Consider the following 12,136-nt stretch of genomic DNA (forward strand, 5'->3'; position numbering starts at 1 on the left):
AAGAAATAAAAATATAAATCCATCTCTCACAAAAAAACAGAGACGGCTTGAGTCAGTGCGACGGACAATCTTTACATCAGTGGAGTCAACTCATTTCATATTCTGGGCAGTTGTCGGTCCCTTTAAAGTCTGACAATGCCCATAGCACTTAAATTGAAGAAGTTGTGTTTGCAGCCTAAAACATTAACAAACAATTATTTTACTTAGAGTTTTATGTGTTTCAGAACTGGAATTAACTATATACTAGGGGTGTGTGAATATTTGAGTTTCGAATTCGAATTGAATAATACCTCATCGAATAATTCGATTCGACTTTCGAGTATTCGAAGTTTCGAATAATTCAACAGGACGAATATCTAAAACATGACAAAGGCCAATGGTGCAACTTAAATAGGGTGGAGTGGTTAAACTAACGCTAACGTCGTTACAGTAGAACTTTTGTTAAAACTTTCACCAATATCCTGGTTCAAAAGCGAGCGCATGTTTATTTTAAAGGAGATTATGTCATTTGCGCATGACATAAAAAAAATACATCAGAAAACCATCAAGCGCTTCACAACTTCTCTTCCAAAGCGAGGGCGCGGATTTCTTGCGTAGTTTGGTTGCATACGCCTCAAGCGCCTTAAAACGTCCCGACTTTGGCCCACGAAACCCTCGATGATTGGCTTCACTTGTGAAAACTTCTCCACACTGATCAGTCGCCACTGCTGCGTCACAGCACTCGTTCAGAAACTCCTGTTGTTCCGGCGCACAGTTAAAATGCTGTTGTGAACGAACGCACGAAGATTTTTGGGCTCGGTGCACTTACGACAATGAAGCACGACATTACCGTTGTCAGATAAGCTGTAAAAACCGTAACATCACAGCAACAGAGCCTGAAGCGAGGTCATGTGGAAGAGCTTGTGTTTCGGCATGACAATTTGTAGTCTTTCGGTAGCAGTCACCCACCGCATAATGTGCTCGAGGACGTGAGCAGATTTCATTTCAATGTTCTTTTCTTCAATTTTCAATAACATATTTTGTATTCGATTCGATATTCGATATTTTTGGCCGCTATTCGGCACTATTCGATTCGAGATAAAATTTCACTACTTGCACACCCCTACTATGTACCCTCACAGCAGTCTTCTTGGCTAGAATGCTACGTATGAACATGTTTTAACATTAGTTCACTTGAAGCTTACAAGTTTTAAGGGCACAAAGAAAATGCTAAAGCTCAACTTGCGTAGGCGCATTAGCTAGACAAGAATAGGTAAAGTAGTGCCAATACTAAACTTCATCCAGCCACAGAAACTGTGAATGCAGCTGACAGAATTCCTGGTTCGCACAAAATCTACTTTGCTAACCACAAAGTCTAGGTGGAGATTAACTGTAGATTTGTATTCTTGGGGAAAAATGATATCAGTTGAGCTAGTACCTACAGTGTAAACAAAGACAGAACAAGGCAAACAGCTAATAGATGCTTGACTCTTGCGACTTTTATTGACAGTATTGTGAGAAGACGCTCCTCACAACAAGCTATATCACTCCTACAAAAAGCATTTCTTCTTTCAAGCTGCAGCACCATGCACTGCACTGAATAGTAATGCACATCCTTGTATAAAAACATACATATAAAAAAATAAGAGGGCAGTAGCAAGACCCAAACTGCCCTAATGGGAAGACTGCTTCTTGCACTGGATACTATCTTCTGCCTGCATCCTCACATGCACACTGAATGCCGAAAAAACAAAAGGAAACAACAAGGTATAACTTGAAGGTGAGCATAATGCAACAACAATGAACTCTCGCACACATATGAGCAACAAGGAGAATCACTCTCACAGTAACAGCTGACAGAAGGCAGCATCCATGCATACATGCAGGACATATACACATCGTATGAGCAGACTTGACAAGTCGTGTTTGAGCATCCTGAACACCGGTGAATCACACATTCATGCGAGCACTCTATGGTTAGACCAGTGAATGCAACGAAGACTGTAAAAAAATGCCTCGTATGAAAAACGGGACGAGCTGTCCCATCTCTTTGTCTTCCTACATATGATCTCGCCTATGCTAGATCAATGGCTAGGAAACGTCTGGACAGGTAGAAACTGCATAACAAAGTAAAAGCATGTAGCCAACCAGAAAGGTGTCATCAGCAGAGTTCATGAAAGGGAAACTACCATCTCTCAACACGTGCTGAATCCACCTTTTCGTTTGGTGTCCTGCTTTACGAGCCACTTGATCTGGCTTAACTGTATATTACCGATAACATGATTCTAAAGTTGTAAAAACAGCAATGTCATTAAAATGAATGAGGAATAGTGCAGAGAAAGGCGGTAATATCTTACAACAGCAGTGTGCAAATATTCAGCACATAAAAGAATAAAATTGAAAAATAGTGACCACTTTAAAATGTCTGCAAGAATAGCACGCAAAATACAACTCTCTTTCTTTTCAGCAAGCACCGTAATGATAAATCACATTTCCCATTCACTACTAGAAAATCCTGGCCTACTTAATAAGAGACCAGCCTTGCATGCTCGTATGCAAAGATGAATGCTTGTTTATGATAAAGAAAAAGAAAGAAAAACAAATGATGTTAAAGCCTATATCGAGTCTTGGTAAATACATTTGAAACTGGAAGTATGATGATGAAACTAGGTGCAAAATGAAATTACTTTAATGAATTAGATGTGTAGCAACAAATAACCGGTGAACGTGGACTAACAACACAAGCCTAGGCTCAGCGACTGGTACAATTAAAATCACTTGTCGACATAGTGTTCTCTGCATGAAACACATTCGACTTCCTCCTATCATCGGTATAAAAAAATATGACGGCTAGTAAATTATGCCTTAAATTACAGCGTGAAAGGTCAAAACACACTAGTCTCTGCCTTGTTAAGGCGCCCTTTGTTCTCACCATGACCTTCTGTCACAGCGAGGGACTATCGTCGGCGCTATCACTGTAGTCTCTAGGAGAACACAGCGATACGAACGATGCAATTTGGTATAAGAGTGCAAATGTCTGGAGTACTTCACAAACATTCATGCCCCTAGATTTGAAGAGCTGTTCTCGGAGTCAGACGGGTGATCCTTTGTTTTCCGACTTCTTGGAAGACTTCTTCTGCCGTGTTGTCTTGGACGAGGACTCGGCAGCGTCTTCAGACTCCGACTGTGTCTCAGATGGCGCTTCAGCACCGGAAGCCGTCCCATTGGGCAGCTCACTCCCCGGTGCACCGGCTGGCTTGGAAAAGCCTCCACTGTTCATCTTCTCAATGGCTTTCCTCAACTTTTTGAGTAAAAAAGAAAGAGAGAAAAGGGAAGGAAAGACTTTTCTTTTGAGCAGTTTAGTCCTTACTGATGGATTGCAAGTGAGGCAACATTGATTCTACATCTACAGCTTTCATTGCTGCTTAGGAAGTTTGCACTATTTGATTTCTTTCAAGTAACACACAGGTTACATAAGTGCACTTATTTTGTTTCTCATACCCATGCACAATTATTCCCTCACATGCTTTGAACAGAATAGCAACTTGTCATAGTGCTCGATATGTTGCACAAGCCTCTTACAGTCTGACAATTATGGTAGCACATTTGAGATGCACAAGTCCAAGAATCCGTGGTGAATGTCTTGAATATACAAAGTAATCATGCTACCATCAGACCATGCATGTGGTCATACCTGCTTGGGTAATATGCTATCAATTTTCTGCTCACAACAAAGAACCCATTATCATATATTAAAGGCTAATTGTACCCTTCTACAGTCAACAGAAACCTATTGCAGCCTGCCTGGCTTCATGTGGATCTTGACTTACCGCAATGAAACCGAATTCTCTAATGTTTTTACAACCAGAGTAAGAAGGATGGTGATGAATGACAATTTAGAATCAATGCAAAAAACTGTTTACCGATGCTTATAAATATTGCATATGTCCATAAGACAGGCAAACCACATTAAAACACCTTTGAGGGCACATATTGTGCACTGGTGTTTGGATCAATCCAACAAGTCACCACATTTGAATACACAGTCATCAAGGTCAGCCTAGTTTTGGTTACACCATCTATGAGATCAGCCAAGTTTACTAGTAAACACGATCTTTGACATTGGTCTAGTTTGCTACTACACTGCTTCTGAGATAGGCCCATACAATGTTTGTAGCATTGGTTTCAAATTATGAACTTATTTCTGTGTCCAAATGATCGTGGTGTATTTGTAAGAGGTGTTTCACGGAGTATTTAAGAACAAGGCATGCTGGTTACAATGCATCACCTTTGACAGTCACTAAAAAGAATGATGAAAAATGAAGTGCATGTTTACAACCTGGCAAAGGTATGTTAACAGTTTGCGGCCTACCTCTTTGAGAGCCACCACACCAATGAGGCGTCCTATGGTGGTGACATAAGCGTGCTGGAGGCCAAGCATCGAGAATATGGAATGAACCTTAGGGGGGAAAAAAAAGAACAGAAAACAAAATGTAGGATAATATGTACATGGTGCACATTGGCCACAAAAATTTTTGTAAGAAAGAAATCCCAGAACTGTTAGAATTTCCTTTAGCCTAAGCATTTCAATGTACCATTTCCACACATACACTGAAAAATTTTTGGCGTTCTGAAAGCTCTTGGACACGTGTAATGAACAAGCTTATTATTATATGCAAAGACGAATCTGAACTGTACAAGCATGAAAGTGCACCTCCACAAATTTACTTTAAGAGTCCACACAGAAAGTACTCTGCTGTTATCACGTGCCTTATTTGCTATTTTGCTGGCATTATTGATTGCATGGACAGCTTTATAATGTGAGACGCATACTGTTCGAGAATCTAGCACATTTTGCACACTATACATCTGGGTCACAAAAAGATTTTCTGGTATTTCCTCAGTTTTATGTTACAAGGACATCTTTGAGCAGCTGTACTGTATATAGTCTATTCACATGTGGAAAGATAAAAAGCTTAATATTTAAATACGGAACTGCAGTTTTGCAAAATTACTTGATGAGGTTATTGGCAGTTTAATTTCTCTACTCAAGCAACAGCCCAGACTGAGAAGTATTCACATAGTTGAAAATTATGAGGCACCTGTGTGAGCGTGCTCATAGTATGCAAGCAAAAGCAAACATCTGCGCGTCATTGTGTGCACTTTACATTACCGATTTGCTTTTGCAAGAAACACTCATCATGAAGCGAATGCAGAAATGTGAAGGCAAGGATGAGGACTGTTACAGAGTTCTTGCATGACAATGAACTAACCTTGAGACCTTAGAAGAAATTACAGCTAGTACAACTACAACCACTTTTCTTCCTTGTGTTTCTTTCACAAATTGAAACTACACTCTTCAAAAAGATGTCTCGGCTTCTCCTTCACAATAAAGCTCTGCTGCCATGGCCTTGGGAGACGCTGGCAACACTCCCATGGCTAGCTCTTGTATAAATACTAAAGTACTTCAATTATTAATATCTGGGGTTTTATGAGCCAAAACAACGATATGATTAGGAGGCATGCTGTAGTGGACGGATCCAGAAATTTAGACCATCTGGTGCAAATACTCGAGAAAGTGAATGGGAGATTGCTATAGCTCACCACTGCCATGTATTAAGTGGCAAAGCTTTGAAAGCGTAATGCAGAACACTTGGGTTCTTTTACCATGAGTAAAGCTGTTTTTCCATTCATTTTCAGTTCGCTTTACTTCACCTTTACACCTCCACTAAAACCCCATGCAATTTGCGGCATTTCTTTCTTGGCCCGTCATGTGCTTGTTTCGTATAAAAATTGAGCCCCATTGGTTAACCTTCTTTCTCCGTTTTTTGCAACAAAGTAGTAGGTTTTGCGTATCTAGAGTGATACCTTCAACAGTGTGGTCCTCTCGACCAGCTGGAACGGTGCTGGGTCAATGTGACAGTGTGCATAGTCTATGGGCTGGGCTAGCTGCTCCTCTTCCCATGACAGTTGCTGGACAAGACAGACACAGTGGTCAGTATAAACAAGCCACTAAAAAAATCTTTTTTTTAAAACGTTGTGCACTGTTGCCAGTCAGTGCTTTCTTTAAATGGTAGGCACACTTAATACAAACTTTGACATTCGCATACATCTAAAATATTGATTATCGAAGTCAGAGGCGAAGTATAACCGGTACTTGACAGGTTTGTCTGGTAGTGCTGCTCGAGAAATACTTTGTGAAAAGATAAGTTACGTGCGATGCTGCAAGTTTGAGAACGGGTATCTTCAAACTGACGCTACCATCAGGATTCTGACAAAGTGGATACTACATGCTCCGAGGCTAACTGACTTCAATTTGTCAAATGTGACATGTGGACAAGATATTTATCAATAAGAATACTAAAGTTAAGTTCAATTTCAGGTGAATGTTCTCTTAAGTCAATGCCCAATGGTAAACAAACAGGTTGCAATATGACAAAATGGGTACAGGAATCTATAATCAGCATGGCTTCGTATACACTGCTTCATACGCTCAGAATTTACAAGCGCAGTGCAGAAATAATTCAAATAGCACTGACATATACTCTAAGTTGTTCTGGTTAGACAAATTACGTTTTAATCAATTACAAAAAGCTTTTCAAAGATGCATTTTCTTGCAACTCACTTCTTCAGGCGACATGTCAATGATCCTTTCACGGGGCTGCAATAAGAAAAAGGAATTACAGGAATTGAAAGTAAAACAACACTAACTTCACGCAATGCAATAACTATTATTTGTACATTGCCACAACTGTTACAACCTAACTTACATATTACCAAGCTCCACATGAGCAATGTTGGTAGCATAAAGGGTGCAAAAGGCATCTAAGAACCTGGCTTTGAATTGCCACAGAAAATAGCACTCTAATTCTATCACTGAGAGAGAGACTGAAGAACAGTGGAACCACAGACCAACACAAGCACTATCTGATCTAAGCACGCATTTAAAAAATCAAAGGCAGTCGCTTATTGAAGCTGAATATAGCTTTGTTGATTATTAGAGTTTGTAAATAGCACTAGAAAAAAAACATTAGATATTTGAAAAGCAATGTATGTCCCTTGTGTGGAATAACATTGCTGTGACTGAAGTAGTCATAATGTCCTTAAGTGCCTTGTAAGCTTGCTTTGCAAAACACTGTTGAATTAAAGAAAAACAAAGAGGTGTATGATTAACACACATGAAAAACGTTAACACACATTTTAAAATAGATATCCTCCTTGACAAAATCACCAGCTATTCTTGGAATAAAAAAAAGAAGAAAAATGAAGTTGATAGTGAATCATGAAATTTTCACAAACTCACCAGCTGTACCCTTTTAGTGCTTGTGGGAGTGTTAGGTAAACTGGCATCCTGTCCAAAAGGAAAGAATGGCAGATTTTTAAGATATAAAGAATGGCTGAAGTGCTGTTATTCATAATGTAAATGCTTCAACTGTGGAAAATAAGCTTGAATCATGCACAGTCACCGGTCTTTTGTCAGCAGCACACTAATCGTCTCATAACTTGAGTCTCATTGCTGTATGCTGACACACCATAATTGCATCTCCTGTACTTGTGCATCAATGTTTTTATAGATTAATATGTGTTTATTTTTAAGATTCATATCTAATCAGTTGTAGCTTCTGAAGATATCTGGCGGTGTGCTTGGCTAAAAAGCTGTAGTCAGCAGCTATTCAAGGTCACGAGAGCCATCGTTTCATGACAGTAGCAAAAAGTAAAGTTTGATGTAAATTACACTTGCAGCTTAGTGCACAATAATTACCAATCACTGTCAATCATTTACAATAGGAATACTAACGACTTACACAGACGGCTTTGCAAAATCTACTGAAATGTGAAAACAAATACTTGCATCGGTCATGATGAATCGGTAACTAGAGTCTGTTATGCAAATAAACCAGTGTTTCAGTGGTTCTTAACGTAGCAAGACCAAAAACCACATATTTTTAGCTATATTATCATTTTTTTTTGCTATGCATGGCCACACAATCATTATTAGTAGCGAACTAGAACTTGGATTACATGTAGGAATTTCACTCAATCAAAACGAAATTTGACAAAATCGGAGAGCAATGAAGTCTGCATAACATTTGTATTTATGTGTTACTTACTTTATCAGGATTTACATCTTGAAGGGTTAATGATTTCCTGAATATTACTTCAAATGCTTGCCTTAGCCTTGAATCTGAAAAGTCATGAAAAGTTCATCAGTTTAAAATCACACTGTTGAATTTATCACAGAGCATAACATTATACAAGTATTTATTTTTTTAATGTGCAAGCATGCATTAACTTTTTTACTGTTCAGTAGGAGTCCTTCAAAAAAAAAAATTGTTCATTCTCCGCCTTCTGCTACCATTCTTGCAAAAAAAAAAAAATCTTCAAGCATGAACAATACAAAAGCAAAGCTGACTTAGTTAATGGCAACTGGATTAATCTGAAAGCTTAAATCGTTTGGTGTATCGTACACAAGCTCAAAACCATCTAACAGCCAGTATTGCCAAGCCTTTCAATTCTCATGCACTGCTCTTAACAAAAGTGGGGCTACAATGCCTGCTTGAAGGAGCGTAAATGTGAAGGAGATAAAAGCTGATAGCCGCATGGCATGAACAAATATAGCATTTTTTTCATCCAACAACCACAACAAAAGTATAACTTTCTTCCAACAAAATGTAGTGTGAGACATTCACAGCATAATACACCAACTGAGATATCTTACCTTGAGATGTGATTGTTGAGTACTGGAGACTGCATGCCATAGTCTTTGAGGATTGACTTTTTTGGTGACTTTGGTGTCAGTGGTGGAGAGGGAGGTGGCGAAGATTTTGGAGAAGGCTGCAATGAGAAACATAATAAAAAAAATTAATTGAAGTTCCACTGCAGAACACATTATGATCTAATAGGTGTGCTATGCTGGAGCACAGGGATATTGCACGGGAAGTATTATACTGCTTATTGAGCACTGAGCGTTCAATTTTTTTTCTTCTATTATAACAAGAAAAAGCAACTAATGTTGAAAACAACAGTACAGTTGTGGAAGGAGATGAGGAAAATTACTGAGCAACATGTATGCAAACTCAGGCAAAATGCAATACATGAAAAGCACCATCACGTGATAAGAATCCCTAAATGCCAGCAGGAATATTCTAATGAAATTGTTCGCCAATTGTAGAGTCTACTGACATTGTGAATACTTGGAAAATCGACGAACCCAGCCTTGAAAGACATATACACAAGAAGAGAAGTTTTGATGACCACACACGCTGGGACTAGTCACAGTTTAATGAAATAACAGCTACTCGAAAGAAGCCCCTTTCTTTTTTTCGAGTAGCTGTTATTTCATTAAACTGTTGCTAGTCCGAGCGTGTGTGGTCGTCAAAACTTCTCTTCCTGTGTATGTGTCTTTCAAGACTGGGTGAGTCGATTTTCCAACCTATGTACCAACAGGCCCGACACGAGACTCTTTATATTGTTAATACATTTGAGTGTGCAACGCATAACAGTGGGATTAAAAAATATTGAAATAGTTGATGGCTAATCACTGAGAAATAAGGCGCTAGGCTGCCCGTTCGCGCCCGTCCGTCTCCAACGCGATTCTAAGAGCAAGAGCTCTAACTCCCGGTAACATGGCACATAGGCGTCAGCAGGGGGTGCAAAAGGGGCACTCACCTTCCCCCTCGTCGTGGTGCAACACGACTTTGCACCTCTCAAGACCATAGGCGTGCGCAGGGTTCCCCATTAGGGGGGGGGCAAAGGTTCGTTGCAGCGCCCCCCCCCCCTCTACTAGGTCAATGTATGGGGCAGATTTTGCCCGCCCCCTCCCCCCTTCTTAGGTGACTAGAAGGGTCAATGTACGGGGCAGATTTTGCGCCCCCCTCTTAGGTGATTAGGGGGGGGGGGCGCCCGCCCCCCCCCCCCCCTGTGCGCACGCCTATGCTCAAGACAAAATCCTGCCGACGCCCATGACACAGCATTCTCATCGTCGTTGTTCCCGCAAAGCAGGCTTCTCTGCACGCTCGCTCACTATGCGGTGAAGCAAACTCGGCAATAGACGCAGCGGTGAAGAAAGCGGTACAAGAGGATTGTGAAGCGAAATCGGCAATGTATAAAGATATGACGAAGCAAGGGGCATATAAGGGGACATAAAATTATTTCCACGAAAGCGGAAACGTGAAATGCGGGAGTTGACGAACCCTTCCGCTGTTGGTGACGGGGACGACCTCGAACCGTGATTGCCGCCGTTGCTCCATGGGGCTCTTGCGCGCCGTGTGGTCCATGGACCGGCGTCGGGCTACCTCCTGGAGCCGCCGCCAGCGGCCCAGCTGCAGCTCCATCAGCCGCAGAAGCTCCAGCCGAGGGATTGAGCCCAGCAGGATCATGGAGTCTGCGAAAATGCCAGAGAACAACGACGATATATATATTACTGCCACGGCTGTTGAAAACGCGCAAGTGGATCTACTCCAAACATTGCACGGTCTATACGTTCCTACTGTCGTCACCCCACCGCATCCACATCATTAGCGCAACCCTCACCATATGGCGAAGAAAAAAAATTCAGGAGTCCTTCCCCTATCCGGAAAATGGGGGCAAGCGAAGCTTGGCGTGTACGTGCCTGACTTACTACTTTCTTTCTTTCTTCCTTCCTTCCTTCCTTTCTTTCTTTCTTTCTTTCTTTCTTTCTTTCTTTCTTTCTTTCTTTCTTTCTTTCTTTCTTTCTTTCTTTCTTTCTTTCTTTCTTTCTTTCTTTCTTTCTCTCTGCGTGAAGGTCCTTCACGGACCTTCACGCACGTGCTTGGACCTTCACGCACGTGCTTAAGCACAACCCTTCAGTTGCCACAGGCAACGACGACTGCCACGTGCTGATATCCCGTCAACAATGAAATGTGGCAACGTGAAATTACAAGTCAACTCGATAAAAGATCAGATTGCCATATCAAAAACGGCTGACTGCCGACAAGATAGCATCACTTACTGGAAAACAACGGATACAAGTAAGCACGTGGCCGGCGCACCTTCGAGGGGCGTATTTCTGTACGACCGCCGGCGCCGGGTTTTTCGCGTACGATGCCGCCACCTAAATGCGTGAGTCACGATAGCTTTCGCTTAAAAGAACACCTTACGCCGGCTATAGTCGCCAGTACGCATCACGTACGGTATACTATATCGGCGTGAAGCACGCGCGAGTTGGAGCGCGTGCCTAGAACTGAACTACACAAAGAACGCCGCCGACTCACCGGGCGACTCGACAAGGGGAAAGCAGTTGAGGCGCTTGTTGGTGCGCAGCAGATGCTTTGAGGTCCTTGTAGGTGGCCCCCTGCCAGATGAAGATTATGTCGCGCACCATAATGTCCTCCACGTAGATGCTGTGAGCCCTGTTTCAATGCGACCAAGAGGAATAAAAGACGGAAATGAGAAAACAAGCGCATACGCATGCGACATCGCTATTCTATACAGAATCCGTGCCGCGTTAGCTGCGTGTGCGCGACCAACGAAACTCACTCGGAAGACGTGGACAAGATAGGCGGCAGGTACGGTAACTTCTTCAGCTTGATGATCAAGTCGTACACTGAAGGTTGAAGCATCTGGGACACGGCATTCGCGATCAGCACCGCTATCTGAAATGGAACGGGAAGTCGGTCTTAATACGGCGCAATAGGATGAGCATCGCGATCGAAGTGCGCTTTGCGGCAGTGCGTTTATAATGTGACATCTACCAAGCTTATTGATTAGTTCACGTGCACCAAGAAGCGCCATGCCAAAAGTACTTTAAAGATAATTCAATGCACTGCTGCGCGCATGCGATCGTCATCCTAATTATACAGGTGTAAATGTGTAATTTAAGGATTTGCTGCAGCCAAAAAAAGAAAAAAAAAAACTCTCGATCGGCATATAGCCAGTTATGTGCAGCGGGAGTCGAGCGTTCCCTCTGATGGCAGCACCAGCACTCAATATCAGGAAAGTCAGAAATGCTTTATCTAGCACGTTCACAGTCATCGTCAGTGCCAATTCACGGTCTATTCATAAATAAAGGTACGTAATGAGCTGTACCCGGGAAAAAAAGAAGAAAGAAAAAGTGGGGGAGCTTGCAATAGTCATGCAAGGCTGAACTAACAGCGGAGCTCGTGGCCGACCTAGATTATTAGCAAGTTCTTAATTA

The 12,136-nt window shown here is 41.7% G+C and overlaps 1 protein-coding gene across 1 annotated transcript in view; it reads right to left on the bottom strand.

Moving 5' to 3' along the window:
- Positions 1-1,456: 1,456 nt before the first annotated feature.
- The window catches only part of LOC119387046 (chloride channel protein 2-like), a 95,911-nt gene continuing 85,231 nt past the window's right edge, over positions 1,457-12,136 (bottom strand). The window contains 12 exon segments of the mRNA XM_037654346.2: positions 1,457-3,280; positions 4,352-4,438; positions 5,848-5,952; positions 6,605-6,640; positions 7,283-7,330; positions 8,091-8,164; positions 8,699-8,720; positions 8,722-8,814; positions 10,173-10,363; positions 11,214-11,271; positions 11,273-11,351; positions 11,479-11,594. Coding sequence (XP_037510274.1) covers positions 3,071-3,280; positions 4,352-4,438; positions 5,848-5,952; positions 6,605-6,640; positions 7,283-7,330; positions 8,091-8,164; positions 8,699-8,720; positions 8,722-8,814; positions 10,173-10,363; positions 11,214-11,271; positions 11,273-11,351; positions 11,479-11,594 — 1,119 coding nt within the window. The 3' untranslated portion in view covers positions 1,457-3,070.

The sequence above is a fragment of the Rhipicephalus sanguineus genome, chromosome 3 (genome assembly GCF_013339695.2).
Source record: "Rhipicephalus sanguineus isolate Rsan-2018 chromosome 3, BIME_Rsan_1.4, whole genome shotgun sequence".
In the NCBI taxonomy this organism is placed as follows: Eukaryota; Metazoa; Arthropoda; class Arachnida; order Ixodida; family Ixodidae; genus Rhipicephalus; species Rhipicephalus sanguineus.